The 24,015-nt window shown below is 33.5% G+C and overlaps 2 protein-coding genes across 2 annotated transcripts; both read right to left on the bottom strand.

The window, feature by feature from the left end:
• Positions 1–7,969, bottom strand: LOC108329048 (apyrase 2). Its single transcript, XM_017563034.2, has 9 exons — positions 7,119–7,969; positions 6,738–6,866; positions 6,438–6,494; positions 6,247–6,339; positions 1,456–1,661; positions 1,232–1,323; positions 857–1,074; positions 566–755; positions 1–478 (listed from the first exon to the last, which is right to left on the bottom strand). The coding sequence occupies exons 1-9, from the start codon at positions 7,428–7,430 to the stop codon at positions 366–368; spliced, it is 1,410 nt and encodes a 469-aa protein (XP_017418523.1). The 5' UTR covers positions 7,431–7,969; the 3' UTR covers positions 1–365.
• Positions 7,970–13,063: 5,094 nt separating this feature from the next.
• On the bottom strand, positions 13,064–17,476 carry LOC108327024 (probable U3 small nucleolar RNA-associated protein 11). The gene is made up of 9 exons (XM_017560688.2): positions 17,168–17,476; positions 16,369–16,575; positions 16,193–16,283; positions 16,025–16,116; positions 15,835–15,928; positions 15,651–15,730; positions 14,447–14,530; positions 13,559–13,658; positions 13,064–13,471 (listed from the first exon to the last, which is right to left on the bottom strand). Exons 2-9 carry the CDS (start codon positions 16,422–16,424, stop codon positions 13,379–13,381), a joined length of 690 nt encoding a protein of 229 aa, XP_017416177.1. The 5' UTR covers positions 16,425–16,575; positions 17,168–17,476; the 3' UTR covers positions 13,064–13,378.
• Positions 17,477–24,015: the final 6,539 nt, after the last annotated feature.

The following is a 24,015-nucleotide window of genomic DNA, read 5'->3' as shown; positions in this document are numbered from 1 at the left end:
TAAAAAGAAAGGATTTAACTATATCATCACGAATGGAACCATTTATAGAAACAAAAATGAAATGGTGTTATAGCATCACCATTTTGTTCGTCTCTTAAGACAACAACGTAGACGCACTTAACGAATCGAATGAATCTTCCAAAATCTTAAATCAGATATGTTTGTAATTAATTACATAGAAAAATAATGAAGATATGATCTCCCATTATTTCTGAATCACAGATCCATATCCAATCTCAATTCAGCCTGAAAGTTAATCTCGGATCATCTTGAACGACACTATTTCACCACAATATCCCAGTGATGAAAATTATGTTTCACTAGATGTCTCTGATGAAGTAATATAAGTGGTGATGCCAGTGACACTACGTAGATGATACAGCTTCAATGGCGCTGCCAAGGGGCCATGCTGCCTCAACGAGGGCATCATCGTATTTAACTTTCTTCACCAATGTAACTTCTTGCCATGGATATATGCCTGCTAACAAATTGAAGTAATGAGGACAGGAAGATAACAATAAGTAGAAACGACATTTTAGGTATTCCGCACTGGAATAAAACATACCAAACCCATCAACAAGCAGTGTATACTGGTATACGAGATCCATGCAAAGATAAGGAAGGTTCCCCTCCTCAACATTTGGATAAGTTGATTTGGCATTCTCAAGTTTTGTTTGACATGCTTGCTTAGCTGCATCCTCAAAATCTGCTGGACGAACTATCGCAACTGGCGAGTTTGGATCAGCAAAACCAGCCTATGAATAAATAATAAATGATTAGAATAGCAATGCAGTACCATTTGAAGCAATGACTATTAACACTCTTCCAAGGTTGGAAAAAATAAAATCATAAATACCTCAGCAGCGCGGTCAAAGAAAAAAGATGCAACAAAAAGATTCTTCTGCCCATCCCCCCCTCCACCATTCCATATCCCACCAAAAGTACACTTCATATGAGTACATGCTATCTCGTTAACTTTGAGAGCCTTGAGAGCAACACTTTTGCATTCATTTATGTTTGCTCCTGATGAGGAAGATGAAGCCTTAAACGACTTTCCCCCATACAGATAGGACCCTGAGAATATTTATTTAAAGAAAATAGCTTCTTATCAGAATTATAAGGCAAGAAGAAAAATAATACAAATTAATTCAAAGCTATTTTTCCTTCATGACCAATTAAGGGTTAAAAAGAACTATCCCGCATACAACATACAAGAAAGGAGTATATTTACCGTCATAGCCAGATAAGATACAAGGGTTTTCAGCATCATCAGAAACCTTTAAAATCTCTGCACGAGCAGCTAGTAAACCATAGCGCAGGTAACTGAAAGTAAGATGTAAGAGTCTATCAGATAAGAAAAAAGTATAGCAGAATACACAATATCAATGAACATGGAATAGGAATTGAGAAAGACTAGCTCCTAGTTAGAGGCTGAAAAATCAGTAAGTAGAAAACCTGTGAACATAGACGTAGTATTTCCTTCCCCTCAGGAACATCTCCCTGACATAAGGATCCTCTCCATCTGCTACTTTCGGAGCCGTGGCAGCTTCTGTCTCTGAGATGGCATAAGCCATTTGAACAGATCCACCACCAAGATCAACAACTCCGACAGTCTTTGAATACTCTTTTCCCAAATTTCCCAATAGATAGTTGATCGTAACCTAAAACAATTCCCAAGGTACAACTTCAGAGAAGAGAATACACAAAGTTCATAATTAATTTACAAGTTGCAGAGTAGCCTATATTCATGCTTGATTACTATATTTTCACAAATAAATGTTTCCTAGCAGCATACGACTTATACCAGACCATATCTTCACCTCATGAACTTCCAAGAAATTATCAGATCTCTAGATTTTGTGTTCTAAAAACAATAATCATTCGCTAAATTTTGAAGTTCAAAATAAATTATATTTGTGTGACACGTCTAAGCATTGCTTTTACACTCTTGAAATTCCAAAATTCAATTATGTAATGAGAAAACTGTATATCAAAGACTTTTATATTGGCAAGGGACCTAGACTTAATCCCACCAAAAATTATAAAGTGGAGAATAATACTCAATTACAGTTGTTGGAAATTCAGAATTAACGGAAGTTTGAATGTAAGTAGGGTGGCAAAACATTCTATGGGGAGAAGTGAGGAAGCAAATTTTATCTACTTCGACAACAAACCTAACTGAATTTTTTAAATGAATTTTATAATTTTATTTTCAAGAAGATATTCGAGAGTTTACAATACATATAAATCAACCAGCAATGTGGATGATCATTCAAACATTTAACAAAGGGTTTTGAAATTCAAACTTCACTAAATTGCCACAAAATTTGTAAGTTGAGTATTCCACACCCACATCTCCCACCAATTTCGCTAATGAACAATAAATAACAAAAGCAATTGTAGCCTAATTGGCCTTGTTTAAGTCTTATTTCTACTTGATACGTATGTGTATTAGGATATGACCAAGACCTGTTTCTTTTGTGAGCCACTGGCCAAAAAGTCTTCCTAAAAGTTTTTATACTTATCACCCCCTTGAGCTAAATAGTGAAAATAGATATTTTATTATGATCTTCTTAGAACCCCAGAAAAAAAAAAGGAAAAATTAACTGTCTCATACCTAAGATTTAAGGAACAATTACTCACAGTAGAATATAATAGAAGGTTCTAAGTTTGGTGTGAGCATGAGAACCCACTAATCATAAACCAATAAAAGAAATACGAGCCAACCAAAGTACACATGAAGTACAATAGGTAATGAGTAAGTGTCCAGGAATTCATTTCCTGAAGGTTATAATGGCTACTCATTTTGAAATTTCTTCTTCCAGAAGTTGTGGAACTGCTGTAATTTCTCTATTGAATTACAAGATTACCCAACGATTGAGAAAAGATTTGTTGACTAGAAATTATCTTTCTAAAAATGCTCAGTTTTCTAGATTAGACTCTTTGTGTGGTTTTGTTTTTGCTTGGGAACAAACAGATTAGAAGTTTGGTATTGCTACAAATGTCAAGTATTGATATCTTTTGATACTTTTTTGGACTCATATTTGAATACTTGTGTTATTTTATGATTTTTTTTAGTAGATTTTATTTCAAATTCAACTTTTGTAAATTTTTATTATGATTTCACTAAGGTACAACCTTCAACTCAGAATGAGAGAAGAAACTACCAAGTCAGTTGTAAGTCCTCTACTTTAAAGTTGGTTGCTTGACAAAATTCAGCAAGGAAGTAGGTTCTCCCTTAAGTAATGTAGATATTTTCTTCATCAAGGAGTTGGGTTAAAATCAATTTTGTGGATCGTTGAATTAACTACATAATTCAACTTGATGGGCTAGGGAAGAAGGTAATTACATGAGAATGCTAACAAAATTAATATCCAAAAACTCTTTCATCATTTTGCATTATCATTATTCTTGAGTCATTTGATTAATCTTTATTCTCTTATCCAAAAACCTTAAAATTCTCATTTGACCCTATTCATTTTATTATACGAAAATGGTATTTATTTTTGCTTGTGAATTCACAAAACCCTACAATTAATTTTCTTTTTGATTAAATAATTACATAGCAAGTTTCTATGAATTCAGTACTTAGACTTTTGTGCATTTACTATTTATCACAAACTGGTATGCTTGCCAAAGAGCTATTATATCTCCTACTCAAGACACTCTATGAAACCAATATTAAAAGTTGTTCACATACTCCAAGTCCACAAAAACAATCATCAGCACCTATTCCCACCCTCCATTACAAGACATGAGTCATTGTTTTTATGTTAAATGGTGAGTCCTCTTCATGAAGTCTTTCACCATCATCACTCAATATATACAATTTTCTAAACTATCATTGGTTGACTGCATCCTATTTGTCATTTATCTCATCCATATCTCTTTACAATTCCAGGAAATATGAATGATGTACTTGATCATCCTAGATGATGACAAGTCATGATTGTTGAAATACAAGCTCTTGAACATAATAGCACATAGGAATGAGTTTCTCTTCGGCTTGGGAAGAAGGCAAATGGATGTCAATGGATTTATACTATTAAAGTTGGGCCAAATAATGAAATTGATCACTTTAAAGCTTATAGGTAGACAAAAGACACACTTAGATATATGGTCTTACTAGTATATATTTTTTCTCATGTGGCAAAAAGGTACTATTGTTTGCCTATTCTTTGACATAGTAGCTATTTTGGCTGCTATAGCCATTGGGTATTAAGAATATTTTTCTTCATGGTGGTTTGAAGGAAGAAATGTACATCGAGAAATCCCTCGTCTCTTGGAAATTATATTTACCTTAATGTGCATGTTGATAAGATAGTCATGACAAGAAATAATAATGCCAAAAAAAATTTTTCTAAAGAAGCATTTTTTATGCAATCACTTTCATACAAAAGATCTTACATGTCTTAAATACTTTGTGGACATTGAAGTGGTTCGAACAAAGGAAGGTATTTAATTACTCAAAGAAAATAGGCCTTAGATATCCTAAAAGAAACAAGCATGATTGAGGAGACTCAAGGATACACCTATAGATCCAAATAAAAAAGCAATGACAAAATAGAATGAACTTTTCTCATACCTAGAGAGATAGAGAAAACTTTTTGAAAATATTATTTCTCTCACTATTATAGACCTGACCTATGTTTTACAGTTGATGTGATTAATCAGTTTAAGTACACTCCTATTATTGATCATTGGAATGTTGTCATTCACACCTCAAATTCCTCAAAAAGGGTCCAAGACAAGTATGTTATACAAAGATAAAGGAAATACCTAAATATCTAGGTATTGTGACACTGACAAGGCAAATTATCTTATAGATAGAGGTTCCACTACTGAAACTTGAGTTGTCATTGGATGGAATATTATTTCTTGGGAAACCAAGAAGCAAAATGGCATTGTCTTGTCAAGTGTTGAAGCTGAATATAAGGCTATAGTTTTACTTGTATGGATAAAACAATTTCTCCAAGAATTAAAATCTAGTGAAATTACACCAATGAGATAAGGTCAGTTTAGGGTGTATAAGTGGATGCAAACCTCCATTTACAAGTTGGTTTTGTGGGGTTGAGTGAGACTTAAAAAGCCACTAATTAACATGGTATCAGAGTCGTAAGTTTTCCTATCCTAACGACATTTGTTGTTTATTATGTTTATTGTGCCATCCACCATCATGGCCGCAATGGACCACCCATTAATGTGTAGTCCCACGCACAAGAGGTATATACCTCAATGTAAAGGAGTGTATTGGAAGTAAACTAGAGATAAGGTCAATTTAAAGTATATAAATAAGTATAAGCCTCATCTTACAAGCTGATTTTGTGGGATTGAGTTAAACTTAAAAGACCACTTTTTAACATTAAAGTTCTATTTTAAGAAAATGGAACTTTTTAGAGCAAATGCATTTTTTACAACTTTTTCTTTTCTTTTCTGATTGTTCTAAGAGAGCCCCTTATCCTCCTCTGTTTCAGACTTCTTGATATATGTTCAGCAACAGAATAAACATGACATATCAATTAATTTCTAGTTCCGTAGTGTAGTCAAATAGTGGGATCACGCTCCACCATTTTAGAAAAATATAATAACAAGTCCTAACTGAAAGTTCAGCAATCAAAATCCAAGCCAAACATAAAGGACTAAAAAATAGTATTTTTCAACTTCTGAAATATAGAAATATATATATATATATATATATATATATATATGAAGATTGTGTTAGCAAGTTGGTCATTATGCAAGTATTTTGCAGCTCAGACTGTTCCTTCTGTGTGTGATAGGAAGCCACTACCTAGTATATGGAAAAACGTAATATAAGAAAAGAATATAAGGGAATGAGTAAGAACACGGAGCTAAACTACTATTGAGCTAACTTGTCAAAAATATCTTCAGCAACATCAAACGCCAAAGGCAGAGGGTTCATTCGATTTGGTCATTCAAACTCATCTCCATCTCACTTAAGAAATGAAAGAGTTAGAAACCACAGCCACCAAAACCTCATTTACATTATTCATACACCACAATCACCATAAGCCATCGAATGATCTATGTTAGTGAGAGATAGTCAATTTTCTTACAGTTCCCGTATGAACTATTCACATTTTTAACAATGTGATATATAACAGAAAACACTTGTGAATCCCTCATAGTCATGATGCATTAGTAACTGGACTAAAGCCAATAGTCAAGCCTTAAAAGATGTAAAGCCGTAGCCAGTTCTAACAACAATAAGTTCATGAATCATACCCATTGATAAGCACCTTCTTGTGTTCCATCCAGCACTGTAACTCCATCAGCTTCAGATCTCAGGCTACTCTTGTCCTTAAGCAAATCCCTTACCTTAAATGAATGCAATTTTAGGCAAGAAAAAGTTAAAACATAACAAATTGCACATAGGTGCTATAACATTGAATTGAGAAAGACAGATAAATAGCCACCGCTTGCAAGATCCTATCTGATGCATCTCCTTCCAATGCCCTCAAACCCGCAGTCGCCTGCAACACAAACTCAACGTAATTAGGACCCAAACGTCAGTTAACACAACCACACACACTGAGTTAGTGTATGTTTGGATGCCGGTTGGAAGAACTAAAGTATTCCTGAAACAATAACCTCTTCTTGACTTTGTGCACTGAAATTCAGGAATGTGAATTAGAATTTTCCAAGAGGACGGTTCCAACTTCTATCTAAACATAGGGTCACTAAATATAAATTTAACAAAAGAAAAAAAGACGCACCCCAACTCGAACTATTGTCTTGGATCGCAATTCACGAGGAACAACACTCTCAGCTTTATCCAGAAGCGGAACCAAAGATTCTGCTGCCTTTTTCGGATCTTGAGCGTACGCACTCAAACCCGGTTTAAGCTGCAAAATAAAAAAAAACAACTGAGACCTAAAACGCAAGCAAATCATAATATAGTAACAATAATAATAATAATTATTATTATTATAATAGATTATAATTATCAGGATTTTATCGCAATCGTTGATAGTATGGTAAATTGAGGACAAACGTGACCACAACTGAAGTAACATGGGCAAAACTTCAACATTATGGCACAAATTGCACGCCGAACCGTTTAAAATAGTAATAATATTAATTTGCTTTGTTTTGACCTGAACGAAAAGCTCGAGATCTTTGCCAATGTGAACGAGATCTAGGTTTTGATCGAAATGGAAGACGTGGACACGGCTGCCGGAGCTGCCGGCGTCAAAGATGACGGCGTAGGAACTTCCGGATTTCTTGTTGGGGGACATTTTGCGGTTGACGAGAGCGTAGTCTCCGGCGGACTCGTTGGAGGAGCTGGACGGCATGACGTAGAGGACGAACACAATGAGAAGAAGTGGGATCGCCACAACAAGCAGAGTCCCTCGGAACCGGTAGATCTTGTCGGAGAGTGACTCCTGGCGGCCGATGCGCTTCAGCATTTTGCTGGACTCGAACTCCTGCGAGTGCTGATCGGCGGCGTGCGAGGGCGGAGAATTGCTGCTGGCCTGGCCGTCAAAGAGCTCAGCCGAGGACGGCGACCTGTAGCGGATCTGACCGTTGGAGGAGGCGGCGGCGGGCGGAGCCTTCAATTGCTTGGGATCTTGTAGCGGCTCCAGCTCTGTGTCTTGGGATTCTCAACCAACTAATTGGAAAAGAGGAAAACGACGTCGGTGATGGATCCAAAAACGAAAGGGACGCGAAAACGGCGTGATGGTGCCCGTTATATTGTGCCAATGCAAAAAGCACGTTGCGTCTCTGCAACTCAACACTGAATCTCTCTCTTTCTCTCTCTAACTAACTCACTCGTGTAGTGAGAGAAGAGGGTGTCAGTGTCTGTGTTGTTTGTGCGGGAAAAATGGTTAAATGCTGTGTAACTGTAAATTGCAAAGGAAGAAAAGGTTTCTGAGTTGGCCTTGCTCGCCCCCCGGGTCGGACTCGGTCTGAGAAAAACCGAGTCGTTATGTTTCTAATCTTTCCGCGTTTTCTCTGTGCCCAATGTATAAGTATTAAGTATTTTGTATGCAAGTGTATAAGGCTACGTGTCCTGTACCATACGTAGGAACGAGAGAAAGAATGAACTTTCCACGTGCACATTCTTCCTTTAAAATCACTATTTTAGTACATCCATTTTCCTTTTCTGTTAATTGACAGCTAATTATAAAATGTTTATTATCGTTATATATTTAATTTTAAATGCGAAAACTGTATACCAAATAAGAGTGCATTTAAAAAAGAGACAAAAACATTTTTACATTAACAATTTCACAAACTACACATTTAAATAATGTGTTATGAATAATAAATAGAGTTAACATAATTTGTAATAAGGAAATACGATTATAGCAAGAAAGTTAAAAATTTTGTATAATAAAAGAAAAAGAAAACAAGTGCAAATTACTAGAAATCCTAAGAAATGTTGTTATATTTTGTTCTAAGCAAAAATTAGCACGTTTGAGGGAGAAATTAAAACTGACAAAAAATAATACAGGCCTTAAAGCCAAAGTGGGTAGATATATAATTACAATAAATATCATCGGTATTATTGTAAAACCTTATTTTTATTATACAGGGTACTAATGATGTATGTATACCAAACTGGGGGCAAAAGCGTATGTAGAATTGTACGTATACAAGAAAAAATAAATAAATAAAAAATAGTTGTTTACACTTAACACCACCGACGCAGTGTGTCATGATAAATGGGGCGAATATAAAATGATAACGAATGAATTATTGTCTAAATCAAGTTTTAAAACTTTACCAAACTTATTGTCCAAAAAAAATAAAACTGCTCTGTACCTTACTAAACTTAGGTTCCGATTCGGATCTGAGTCAACAATTTAGAGCAAAAAACTCGGCTAAAAACACTTATGTTACCAGCAAATAATTCGGCCATAAAGTATTATTATTCCAAAATTATCAAAATTAAAATAGGAGTTTGATCTCTTGCATTTAATATCTACGTTAAGAAATTGGGTTTCTATAAGTTAAAATGCAGAGATAAGTACGATTTAAATTTAATACTTTAACTAATTACAAAAAAAAATATTATATTTTAAAAAATGTTATTTTAAAAATTTATGTCCCAAAAATGTGCTTTAAAATAATTAAAAAAAATTATAGTATACTTTTCTCAAAAAAAAGAAAATTAATAACACGCTTATTTTCTTAGAAACTTGTCAAGTCACCAATTAGTTACAGATTGGGAACAAGTTTCATAACAATTTCAATTTGACAAAATTAACATGCTTTCATTTGCCTTTCTTACCCATATTATTATTTAACTTTTTTTTGTAAAAATAAATAAATAAATAATAAAATAAGTCTGACTTCATTCTGATTTATTTATTTTTGAAGAAATCAACGCATTACCAAACCCATATCATTTATATATAAAACAGTTTCAATACTTTATACTGAAGACAAGTTCACTTACCAATTACGTATACTATACTCTAAACTATTAGAGGTTTCATCCTTAATTGAAAACAAAAAAAAAAAAAAAATCAACGTAAGAGAATAATATCCGTATACTGGAACGAAAATAGATCAAAAGCTTTCTCAATAATATTGATTTAACTCCACCATTATTTTTAGTTTAACCTCAATAATATTGCGAACTCTACATGAACAGAGGGGTTGTGAATCCTATGTGTCATTAAGTTTGTATTGATGCTCTATAATTTAGATTAGTTAAGTTGTACACTATTAGAGGGTAAGGTACACTTCTAGGGTTAAGCTATGCACTTTTACTAATAAGTCACCTTAAGTTTATATAATAAATAATGTTAAGTATGTTTAATCAGTTTGCCAATTTAAATTAACTTAAGTTGTTCTAAATTTAAATATATTTAAGATATTATTTATTAGATGTATTTTGAAAAAAAAAATTATTAAACAATTAAATGCTAGACAACAAATAAATAAAAGAACAACAATATATACATGATTAGTGAGTGTGTTAAGACAAGATCATCTAGAGAGATTAGATTGTCTAGCAACTCCAGTTTTGAAGTTTAAGAACACTCAACGAAATATTGGTTATAGAATGTAAAGTCTAACGATGACGTGTGTTAAAAATTAATAATAAATGGAACAAATGTTTATCAAATACAATAATCTATTTAGAGTAATGAATAAGATAAACATATATAAAGAATATAATACTTGAAATAAAATTTGTCTAAACGGAAATAACATTTGAATTATCCAAACATGTTAAGTCACTAGTGTATGACAGAACAAACCATATCAGATATTTGTATAACGCGCTAAACTCCATCACATGATATATTGAATATTTGATATCTCAAATGCGTTTAAATCATAGAAACAAAGGTGACAAACGCTATAGAACTCCTAACATAATGTCTAATTATTATAGCACTTGAATGAAATGAAAAAGCATTTGAACGTTAACCTTGCTATGCATAACTAAACGATAGATTATAACTTAGACAATGTTATGAAACATGTTTAAAGACTATATCATCTAAAACATCAAAACACTTTGTCTTCCAACAATGCTTTTATCATATAATGCTAACATGTGCCAAAGTGCTTTAAACACATAACATGCTTAATGATCATCAACATTTAAAACATTTAATGTTGTACGAAAAAGTGTTTCTTTGCTTGCATGTTCTGTTCTCGTTATCTGTGTAGGAAATATCAACACTAAACTTTGTTCAAAAGCTGTACACAAATAATAGAAAATGTTAAGAGATAAGAAGACATTCATGAAATGTGATCTTAAAGCTTTTAGCTCTGGAAGGGCATACGAGCTACTCATGAAAGAAAGCGCTGATAAAGCATTGTCACTCTAAAACATAGACCTAATTCTGACCAATTACCTAAAAAGGCTATGAAGTCCATCTAGAAGTTAACTATATGTCCATCGGTCATCTCTTAAGAAGGTGATATAAAAAGGATTCACAGAAGAGATGGTGCTGAAAATTATTGAAAAATAAGATAAGAGAAAATATATACAAAAAATATCATTGAATACTTGCTATGCTCTACCTCAAAGCTCATATTGTCTAAGGCGTTTCATTCCAAGAAAAGAAAAAGATTTTAGATTTCATTGTATTGTATTTATCCTCTATTTCAGAATTATATATTTAGAAATGAATTAAAAGATTTGTATTGTTTAATCCATTAGAGTTAAATGTTTGTTCTACACAGTTGTGTAAAATGCACAATCGTACAAGTTGATAAAAACCCAGATCTCTCAGGTACTTTTGCAAGAGGATAGTTGAACAAATAAGATTGATAGAAAAACTGTTAGGTTTCTGGATTAAAAGGAACCTAAAACGTTTAGTTTTACACCCAAAAACACCAGTGTTATCAACACCCAGCACTGGAAACGTATCTATTATTCCAACGCAAGCAGGTACTAAGATAACAACCAAGGGAAAGTCTCTCTTAATAGATATTCTCTATTAACACAGACTCAGAATCGGACCTTTCATTATGTGCTTAAGAAGAAGATTTATTTGTCAACCATACCTCACTACATTGGTGGACCCTTCTAACTTTAAAACATGAAAAGCAAACCAATTATTATTTAAATTGAAGTGAGAAAGGGAAAACCGCAACTTAGACAGGGCTTTAACAGTCCTCTGGCTAAAACGAAAAAATAGTTGAAATTAAAGATACCATCTTCTTCCTCTTTCTCCTTAATGATCTGGGATTTGGCTTCTTCAAAGATGAGCGGTTCGTAGGTTGCAATATAGTCATCAACTTCTGTATACCCGTTCTTCACCTTCACGAGTGTCGACTTTGCAGTCCCTTTCTTCTGCTCCTGAAAACAGCAAATTCCAAAAGACATTACCAAAGCAAATTAAAAAGAAAAAAACACAAACAAAATAAAAATAGTAAGGAACAAAGTGAATTGCCTTAGATTCCTTGAGGAGAGCAACGTAGTCCCAACTAAGAATAATCTTGTAGAAGCGGCGGATTACGAATTCTTCCTGAAGCTTTTATTTCTCCACTGCCATAACCACCGATGGAGGGAAAAGGGAATCAAAGCTCCAGCTGTAGTGGAAATAGAAGCTCTCACTACTGTGTCCACCTTTTATATACTAATATATCATATACATCTATTTAAACGAAATTGGAAAAAAGTGATTTAAACGGTGATTGAATGAATAATCATTGGTAGAAAGAAGAAAATCACGGTTGAGAACGCTCTTTGTGAGCACGACTGGGAATGGCATTTCGAAGGGGGACATGTTTGATTTTGGATTATCTTCTTCGACTCAGTCTCCTCTGCAAACGATGGACCCATAGTTTCTTTCTGCATTCTACATATTAGATTTTATTCTCATATTATATGATATAGAATATACACTAAATTTTTAAATTCGTAATTTGAAATAAATTTATAGATTATATCATTTTATAGATTGTAAATTGTATAATTTAAAAGGTATTTATAAATTATTTGAAAACAACAGTTTCATGCCACGAATCTTTATTTGAAAATTTACTATAGAAAATGAAATTGGACAGTCAAATTAAAACTTCAAGTGAGAAACTTGTGGATAGAAATAAAGCTTGCGTAGACAAATTATTGGTATACTTTAAAGCCGAAAGAATATATGAAGAACAAGTGAGAATAGAAAAAAAAAACGCGATATTGTGAAAGGTACCATGACGAAAAGAGAAGAAATTAAGGTTCAAGCATTAAAAAAATGTAAAGGAACTGCTATATATACCTTTAAACTTTCAAGTAGTTACTATTAACATAAAAAAATGTAAGGACAAAAATTCAAAACTAAAGGACGTCACGGCTATTCTATTTCCTCACGAAAATCTTCTCTGTTACAAAGATATTAGAAGTAAATTGTTTAAAAAAAATGTAAACCAAAAAGTAGTATTTCCTTTATATATTGGTATGTTCCAGATGTCAGATATAAAAATATCATAGATGTTAGGTAACCTTCCAAAATTAGCTGCTTAACTTCTCTGTAAAATGGAACACCAACGTCTTGTAAATTTTATTTGCATTAGTCCGGGAACCATGTCTAGAGAATTTACAGCAAGGTACTATGACAGTTACATGGAAAAGTTGCACAATAACATGAAAATTTAATATATCTTACTAGACTTACAAAATTTAGTCGCCACAACATCAAAGAAGAATACTCAAAAGAGTAAACAAAATGGTTACATGATAAAGGAATTGTAAACAAGAAAGCGACAGTTATTGGCACCAATAGTGATCCCAATTAATCGTATTAATCTATGACTTTCTATTCTGCGGCTACAAAAGTTGATGCTTCCCCTCTACATGTAAAATCCCCTTCTTCATTGGACTACTCGGACCCAACCCACAAGTATTTAATCATTGTGCTAAATAGTAAAAAGGCCAAAAATAACTCAATTATCGTTTTCTTTCAGCACGCCACTTGTACACTGGTTGACTTGTTGGACAGACAATCTCATCCTCAGTTAGTTTGCGTTTCCTACCACTTTTCTGTTCATAGACGGAATATTCTTTCTGAGAATTCTACCTCAGTAAGAATTAAAAAGGTACACAATAAACTATGCAAAATATCAATACCTGCAGCTCCTTCTTCATTGCCATATCCATGTAGATTTTCTCTAGTTGGCTGAGTCTATCTTTTCTTGCTTCCAACTCTTTATAAGACCGATCTGTTTTCCTGTATAACCAAAGTAACTTATTATCAAGCTCATACGGTAGTAGAAATCAAACAAAGAGAAAAAGGGGAAGTAACCGTAGTAGTACTGTAGACAAGTAGCAATATCTTAAGAAATTGGAATTTGAGCTTAATCCAACATCACAAATCCAGTTTGATAAAATGGAAATTACACCTAGATATATATATTATAATTTAGTCATATCTCTGGTCGATAAAAGATCTTTAATACATTATAAAAGAACTCATGACCTGATTTACAACCTATTTGACCCAACACAAACAATTTAATATAGTCAAATAAGAGAGAACTAATAGCAATCAATCTGACCATAATTGTTATTCATCTCTCTATTTTGGGTTAAATTATGTCAATCATTCCTACCGAAAGACCAATTCTCAATAAAATGGCACTTTAAAAGGCATGCAAATATATAAACAATAAACTTGTCCTTCATGATCGATTCCTCAACCCTAGCACATTACTGCAAAAAACATCTTAATATTGTTGGCATTAAAATACTTGATAAAATTAAGATACTTGATAAAAAATTAACAATCTTAAAGCACATTGAAGAGAACAAATAATAATTTCACACAACATATTCCTGAAAAAGTTTCAGTAGAGACAAATCATTTATCAACTTTTTTTAATCTACCACAAGACATCAAATAAAACAATTCACCAAAGATTGTCAAGTCAAATCATTTAACAAAAGATGTTTAATCTCATACACGATGTCAGAAGAAAAAGGAATTTATTTTTAGTCTTTAAAGCCAGATGTATGTACCTCTTAATGCCAGGAAGAATATTATCGATAGTAAGAGGAATTTCACTTTTTGAATATCTTGATTGTAATTCTTTAGCCTCTTCCCTATACATGGACAAAAAATTAAAAAAGTTAGCGATTCAGAATAAATTTGTGGAATGAGGATGGGATCTACAGTATAAACATATAAAGAGCTCAAGAAAGGGAATGGGAGTAGAGGCAGAGAAGCAGTATGTCAATCAACAAATCAAGAATGGAACCATATGTCAATCAACAAATCAAGAATGGAACCACATAGCTGGAGAAAAATCAACGAGTTTACTACTCAAAAAATATATCTTTAAAACATGACTATGGGACCATTTGAAAAAACTTCTATGAAACTTGTTTGGGTTTATCTTATGATTAATCATAAAAAATAGTTAAAAAATGAAAATGTGAGGTTAGGATCATCTTATAAACTCTATTTAGCTTTATCTGAATTAGCTTTACAGGGAAACTTAACTTATGACATAGCTCTCACATCATAAGCTCTTTTTGAATAAATACTTTGTAATATAAGAGTGTAGCATGGCTAGTATACAAGTAACATATATCATGTAGTTACAACTGAATGTGCTGTGTCAGAAACTCAGTTAGGAAAAGCAGTTAAAAATAGTTACCTTAATCTTTATAAAGACCTTCATAGCACTCTGATAAATGAATAAATTATTTTTTTACCTCTCTTCTCTGTTCTCCACAAGCATAGTTTTACATTAAGCTACTTATCCAAATTTATGATATATATATATATATATATATATATATATATATATATATATATATATATATAAATAACATTTACTCACTCACAAATGGAAATTGCTTACCAAATTTTTTTTATCATAGCCATAATGTCATATTGAACATACTTTACCATATCAGAAGCAAGTAAAAATTTGTGATCAGGGGTTTAATACAGGATAAAAACATCACCCTTTAAATTTTGCATACCAAAGTTTTTTTATCATAACCATAATGTCATGTTGAACATACTTTATCATCTCAGAAACAAGAAGGAAGTTGCAAATTAGGGGCTTTATTCAAGATGAAAACATCACCCTTTAAATTTTGCATAACTAAATAAGAACTTTCAAAACAACTAAGTACACCAATAAAATAAAACATATTAACATTCTAAAAAATTAACATGCTGATCACAGAATGATAGCTCAGAAACTCATACCTGTCCTCAACAAAGAAAACATGTTTGTTTGCAGGTGGATTATCAATAGAGTGTAGCAGGGCAGCTAGCCTTTCAATTTTCTGCAAGGGAGACCAAAACTTTCCCAGTTAAACCTACACTGTCACAATATTTCGCGCAAAAACCCCATTAAAAACAAGATAACAATCCAAAGCAAAGCCCCCACCTTTCTCTCACTCTGAACCTTCTGAAGAATATAACCCATATCCTGCGTCTTCATAAGCATAAGCTCTTCCTGAGTGTACTTATTTGCTTCACTCCTACACAAGTCAATAAGAAAATATAACAATCACGACCACACGAACAACATCAAATCACAAAAAATCGAAAAGGCCATGTAGCAAATCATCAATTACTCTGGTATGTGAACTCCATCAACTATTTTTGTTCTAACCATCTTGAAGTAAAACTCATCTTCATTCCTATTAGCTGCTTTTTCCCTAAGTTTCTGTAAAACAATAAAAATTACAAAATAGTTTAAGTGGAGAGAATGAGAATTCGGTGATGAGAGAGTGAAACTGTACCCGTAAAGTATCCTCTTTCTTGTGGAATGCTTTAGCACGTTGGACATAATCCTTATGCTTTTCGAGCAAGCCGAATTTTTTCCTCGCTGACCTAATGGATGAAAAAAACAAAATTGGAAAAAAGTGATTTAAATGGTGATTGAATGAATAGTCATCGGTAAAAAGAAGAAACTCACGGTTGAGAACGCTCTTTGTGCGCACGACTGGGAATGGCGTTTCGAAGGGAGGACATGTTTGGTTTTGGATTATCTTCGTCGACTCACTCTCCTCTGCAAACGATGGCTTTGTTTAAATGGGTCGGCCTAATCTACAAATTTTTCTTTAGGAGGTTCTTCCTACACCACTACAGTCTTCTTCGTGCGCGTCTCCATTCCCAATTTGCCCTGCCAAAAATTTATATGGTGGTAGTTAAAATAATTTTACTTTTCACCAACGGACGTGGATGTGCGTTTTTCCTGACCTCCCCACCCCAATTCAAAACTGTTAGAATAATTATTAAGTCTACCTATGATTAGTATAGCAGTTGTGTGTTAGGTTATCTATAATGATTGTTCGGACAATCTCTTAATTTTTCATCTATCTATTGTATCAGATTTTTATCTATATAAATAATAGAACCGAGAAGGTTATTCTAACCCTTTAGAACTATTTTTAGATATCAAGTAAAACAATTTCAGTTAAGTATAATTAAGTTAATAATACTTAAATTTAAATAAATAAATCTACAAAAAATTAAATTAATAACCTACAAAATAAAAAATAAAAAGAAGACAACTAACGATATCCGTTTTGGCCTTTGCAATTGTCTTCTTCGTTTTTTCACAGAGGCTCATACAGATTATACATATATATACATATTTAACAAAACATGTTCACAGAAACCTACCTAAATATACGTAGAAAACCTACCTAAATATAAATACAAATCAAACTAAATCAAACAAACATATAAATCAAAAAAAGAGAGAAATTAACCTGGATCGGAGAAAAATCAACTGCGAACAAAGCACCAAACTCCTACACAGTCCTCCACATCACGAACAATGGAAGGAAAGAAAATGGAACCAATGGAGGAAGAGAAGGGAGAAAACGGAAATGGGGAAGAGAATGAAAGGAATGAAGAAGAGAGAAGTCTTTGAGGGTGGGGGAGAGAAGCGGAAGTGGGGAAGAGAAGAAACGAGGAAGAGAAGAAACGGGGAAGAGAAGAAATGAGGGAAGAGAGAAGTCTGTGTGGGGATGGGGTGTGTGTGCCGCAGTCAGATGGTAAGGATGTAGGGTTTTTAGTAAAAGAAAAAGAAGTTAAGGATAGAAGTAATAAAATTATAAAATTTTAACCTAATAGTATTTTTGGAAAATAAAATAAAATAAAATGGGGTGAGGGAGGAAGAAGGGTGCGATGGTGCAGAGAGAATCTCTTTTTTTTTTCTTTCTTCACACATACCTTTTTTTTTCATTCTACTCATTAGATTCTATTCTCATATTATATAATTTAAAAATATACACTAAACTTTTAAATTATATATATATATAGCGAATTTTATTTACATATTTTTCTATATATTTTAATATATAATTAAAATAAATACGTATATTAAATTATAATTTATTAAAATAAAATAGCTTATAGAAAAAAAAGTGTGAACTCATAAGTGCTACAAGTATAATTTTCCACCTACTAAATATATATTATAATTTATATATATATATATAATACATTATAAAAGAACTTGTGACCTGATTTACAACCTATTTGACTCAATACAAACAATTTAATATAGCCAAATAAGAGAGAACTAATAACAATCAATACCATAATTGTTATTCATCTCTCTATTTATAAAATGTCACTTTAAAAGGCATGTAAATATATAAACAATAAACTTCTCACTCATGATCAATTCCTCAACCCTAGCACATTAATACAAAAAGCATATTAGGCATTAAAATACTTAATAAAATTAAGATACTTAATAAAAAATTGACAATCTTAAAGCACATTCAAGAGAACAAATAACAATTTCACACAACATATTCCTGAAAAAGTTTCAGTAGAGACAAATCATTTATCAACTTTTTTTAATCTACCACAAGACATCAAATAAAACAATTCACCAAAGATTGTCAAGTCAAATCATTTAACAAATTATATTTAATCTCATACACGATGTTAGAAGAAAAAGGAATTTATTTTAGTCTTTAAAGCCATATGTATATGTATGTTGTAAGACCCAAGAAAATCTCTATAGTTTATAAATAAAACTTGAGTATATTTTATTAAAATTTGTATGAGTTCACAAGATGTTGTGTAGTTGAGTTGGTATGCAAGTCTTGAGTAAAACATAAAGTTCTATGTTATTTTTTTATTTTGTTGATATAAGTGTAATACATGTTACTGCATGATTGTTAAATTTATGATGTCCTACATTTTCAATGTGATGTGTTGGCTTGTTGGCAGAAACGTGTGTCTAGAATTGAATGAATATGAGTTTAAATATTAGAGAGATCGGTTTATGAGAAACTTTTATTTTATTTTAGTTATATTTTTGTTTAAGGACAATAATGAGATTTTAAAGGTAGCACTATCTAAGCAGTTACTCTTAAGTTATAAAATATTTTAATTTAAAAAGAAGGGAAGGGTAGAAAGAAAGATCCATAACATTTGAGAGAAAAGAAAAGAGACCACAATGAGAAGAGAGATTAAAGAAGAGAAAAATATATTATTGAGAAGATAACAAGTGTATGTCATTGATCGATTTTCATTCTTCAAGATTTATAATAGACTAAGATATGAAAAGCTTATTTTTTCCTTATTGTGTGATGAATGTGAACATTTTATTCTCGTGGTGTAGTGTCGCTCTCGTGGTACAGTGCGTAGAGTGGTGTAGTGTGTGTCGTGCTTCCTCCAGGTGCGTATTCAAATAAACCTTGAAATAAAATCCTAAAATAAAAAACGTAACCTTTAAACGGAGGTGACATCCTTCAATGGATGTCAACATCCATTTAAGGAAAAACGGATGGGTTTGTTTTATTAGGGAACATTCGTTGATGTATACTTCCTTACGCTGGTTGATGCTCTGGACGCTCCTCGATGTTCCTCCACACCACGGCGGCGATGCTCCTTCACACCACGGCGGCAATGGAAGCTTTCAAACCAAAAAAAAACTAGGAAGAAAAATGAATGGAAGTGCGGGAGGTGAAACGGAAATGGGGAAAGGGGAAGAGAGTTCCATGGGTGGGTGCTGGGAAAGTAAAATTAGGGTTTCAAATTATTTAAAATAGGGTAAAAGTAAAAATCTTTTTTAACCTAAGGATATAATTGTATTTAAAATAATGTGGGGAGGTGAAGGAAGTATAGGGTGGTGGTGGAGGGAGCAACACCCTTTTTGTTTTCTCTCACGTTGGACCCACATTAGGGGAGTCAGACCTAGCTTTGAGGGGTCTTTTTCTTCTTTCCTGGTCTCGTGCAAGTCTCGCGTAAGGAGAACTTCCTCCTTCCTCTCCTCTTCTCCTTTTTCGCGAGCAGGATCAACGAGAGTACTGAGTTGGAGGCGAGAGGCCAACAACGGCGACGGTGTGGAGAGGGCGTGTCCAAGCGGTGTCTGTGGTGGCTCACAGCAACGTCTCTTTGTGGCAGTAGGTGTAACCGCAACAGCATCGGGATTGTTGAGGCAGGCTCCTTCAGAGCAAACCGCGATGGTGATTTCGGCGGGTCGAGCGAATCGCGTGGTCCTCTTACAAGCTTAGGGTTTTCGATTTGGGGTTGCAATTAGGGTTTCGTTGGGGATTTTGGGGTTTTCTGTTCTCATTTTTGATTCTGATCTTGGGGGTTTCGATTCGTGTGTGAAGAGCTCACGATTCTGAATGCATGAAGATGGCGAGGGCAGCGGCGCCGTGATTGGCGAAAGCGGCGGCGGCATCGAGCTTTGGGTTTAGGGTTCTGTTGTTCTCTAATTTTGGGATTAGAGTTTGGTGAAATTGGAAAATTAGGGATTTCTGGTGTAATTGGATTTTCATTGATTGAAATTGGGGTTTTGATCTTGTTTTTTTTTTTGCGAGTAGAGATTGTGAAGTTTTCAAATTGGGGTTGGTTCTGATTGCGCGTTTTGGGATCTGAGGTCCCCTGGTTGCTGTTGTTGAAAGCATGTGTGGCGCCAAAGAAGGTGCTGGAGTGTGCTGCCATGGAGTCGCGGTGGCCGGCGTTGGCAACTCCGCTCTGTTCCTGGTTTGGGTTGGGCTGACACATTTGGGTTTTGGGTTTGAATATCTAATTGGGCCATAAAGACCTGCTCGACAGTTTTAAAAAGCTTAATAATAAAGGAAGAGAATTCAAAATAAACCTAGGAAAATTTAAAAGTTTAGAAATAAAATTTAATTAAAAAGAAAATTAAAATTAAAATTTATTAACAGTATAATTAGAAATAATAGTTAGCCGATTTGAAAAAGAAAAATAATATAACTTTAATGAGACTTTAAATTAGTTGAAAGTCAAATTGATTAAAATTAAATTTTGGGATTAGAATTTTATTTACTTCCAAAAAGAGAAGTAACGAGACTTTAATGATTTATTTAAAGCAATAAATAATTTATTATTTTCGGATTGGCATAAAATGATATTTATTTATTTGTAATTTATTGATAGGTGAAATCTACGAAGGGTTTAGTTTGAGCACATTCGACTTGACTTTGAATGAGACTTTAGATAATAATGAATGATGAGGGTTAGGTGGGAAGTGAGAATAGGTGTTGTACTTAGATATATATGTTGGAACAAATGTACTTTGATTTTTGATTGATGTTGGAATGAGTGAGTGTTGAGATGTACTTGAGTGTGTAGTTGATGAGCATAAGAGTGGAAGATAGGTCTATTTGTTGTACCTAGTAAAGGCTGAGACTATCGATCGTTTGATTCGAGATAACGACTCCCTTTGACCTTGTGTGCGAAAAGGGGATGCTCGGGTATTGAGCCTTCTTTGTATGAGGGTGATGGTGTTTGCCTTGTTCTTGTGTGTGGCAGGAAACATGTTCCTTAGCCAGGTAGACGGGACTACTCGAGCAGACCTGTAGGAGAGGTTATAGGGGACTTATGGGGAGGCTACAAGTTTGAGGTAGGGTATAGGAGTGTGACTAATTCTTTTCACTATGGAGTTATGATATTGTGGAGGCTCATGGTTTTATTTCTGATGAAGGATTCATGATGGCATTAGTTTTGATTGAGATACATGTGATGATGATTCGTAGTGACGATGTGTTTGGAGACGAATATGTTTGGAGATGATGTTGATAAGGATGATGTTGATAGTATAATCTTGATGTAGTTGATCAAGATGTTGATGATGATCATGGTGTATAGATGATTTTGTTAGTAAGATAGCACTGTAAATGATTGGTTGTGCTATGATAGCTTACCCATATTTTGTTTGTGTTTGTGATTGTGTGTGCCTTGCGATGATCGTATAACTTTTGGTTATACACGAGCATATGTTGCGGATGCTTTAGATGCATGATAAAAACGTGAGAATGAGAAAATGAGCTGTGTTATTTAAAGTTTTTGTACTAAAAATATTAGAGACAATGTAATCGGGTTTATTTATTTCGTTTTTATTTTACTAATTTTGGTATTATATAAGTGGATTTTCGCGATGGTATTATACTTTTTTAAAGTTTTAAATTTTACTCGTAATCGGGACATCCAAAAATATCGGGATGTTACATATGTACCTCTTAATGCCAATAAGAATATTATCGATGGTAAGAGGAATTTCACTTTTCGAATATCTTGATTGTAACTCTTTAGCCTCTTCCCTATACATGGACAAAAATTAAAAAAGTTAGCGATTCAGAATAAATTTGTGAAATGAGGATGTGATCTAGAGTATAAAGATATAAAGAGCGAGAAAGGGAATGGGAGTAGAGGTAGAGAAGTAGTATGTCAATAAATAAAAATAAAATAGAACCACATAGCTGGAGAAAAGTAAACAAGTTTACTACTCAAATAATATATCTTTAAAACATGACTATGCGACTATTTGAATGAACTTCTATGAAACTTGTCTGGGTTTATCTCATCATTAATTATAAAAAAAAGTTAAAAAATGAAAATGTGAGGTTAGGATCATCTTATAAACTCTATTTAGTTTTATCTGAATTAAGTTTAGAGTAAAACTTAACTTATGACACAGATCTCACACCATAAGCTCTTTTTGAACACGTCTACATTTTTATTATACCATTTGAATAATTATAAATAAGCTTAAATACTAATTTAATCATTGTTTTTGTTGATTTTTTTAGGCTTAATAGCTTATTTCGTCCCCAAGTTAAGAGTTGAATTTTTATTTAGTATCCGGTTTTAAAAATGAAAACATTTGATCCCTATTTTACGAAAATTGTGTATCTTAAGTCATCATCGCTTAACGATGTTAAAATTGAAAACGTTGACTTTAGTGTGGATGTGAGGTGTGCAAGAAATGTGGTTGTGGCAATGAGTTGGGGTAGTTGACGTGGCAGGAAAATGAAAAAATTACTATGTTATGGAAAAATTACATTAGGGAGCTTACAGCCGATGTCGTATACACCACGACCACCATCCACAATCGTCAAATTGCTACCGCAAAACTCACCTTCGTCGGAACACCACGAGTTCATCTCGCCACCACACATCGCTGCCATCAACTCACCGCAGAGAATCACCCAGAACAAAATCCACAACCTCCATCATTAAATCGCGAAAGCAACCCTCAAATCGCCGCGAGTTCAGAGCGCGAGCCTCCTCCTTCGCGAGCCATCATCTTCTCCGCCATGAAACCAGCACAACAGCGCCACCAACAGCTGCAACTACCCCGCCGCGATGCCAATCTCTTCCACCATAGAACGCAATAGCGACTTCTTCATCCAAATCGCGCTCAGAAACCTGCAACCAGATAAATCAATTCACCCAAATCTGAGCTACATTCAAAATCCGTAAGGCAAATCGCGACGGTGAACCCTAGATTAAAGGTTTATTTGGTGTAATTTCTAGGGTTGAGGATTTGGGATGTTTTAATCGGTGCAAAGTCGAAATCAATCGGTGGATTAATGACAAACCTGATGGAAGAGACCGTCCTTGGCTTGGATTTCTGATGAAGTCGAGATTTGATGACGATGGGAAGAGGAGCAGGCGGAGGCTGAGAGGAAGGCGGAGGAGTTGAAGAAGCGGCAGAGTTGCACTGCTGCAGAGGATGAGTACAAGAGAATGGGGAGTAGGATTAAACTGGATCGTTCGTGAATACAAATGAGTGAAGATTGATGAATGAAGATTGAAGAAGAGTTTCTATGTGTATAGGTTCTTAGGTTTTTTGTGTATGGGTTTCTGGGTTCTCTGTGTGTAGGTGGAAAAGATGAACTCTATTGGCAGGAAGAGCATATGAGAGAGAAAAAAATGCTGAAAAAAAATTGAGCCAAGTAAGCGTGAAGTTAACGCGTTATTATCAATTTAACGGACATAATTTTATAATTTTGGGACTCAATGTCTTCATTTTTAAAATCGGATACTAAACGGAAATTCAGCTCTTAACTTGGGGACGAAATAAGCTATTAAGTCTTTTCTTTTAATGTGATTAATTTTTTTTTTCAATCAAGTTTCAAGTTTTATTAATTTTATTCAATTTAACCTTTTTTTCTAACGTCATTTAAATAGCTAATTATATAATTACAATGTAGTACATTAATTAGGATTAAATTAGTATTTAAATCTTATATATATTGTTTAATTTTTTAACTAATAAATATTATTTTACCGACATACTTTCTTTTGTCAATACAATTTCGTTTTATATATAATAATC

This window comes from Vigna angularis, chromosome 2, assembly GCF_016808095.1.
Source record: "Vigna angularis cultivar LongXiaoDou No.4 chromosome 2, ASM1680809v1, whole genome shotgun sequence".
NCBI lineage: Eukaryota > Viridiplantae > Streptophyta > Magnoliopsida > Fabales > Fabaceae > Vigna > Vigna angularis.
The sequence above is the reverse complement of the archived record's forward strand: the minus strand, read 5'-3'. Positions and strand labels throughout refer to the sequence as shown.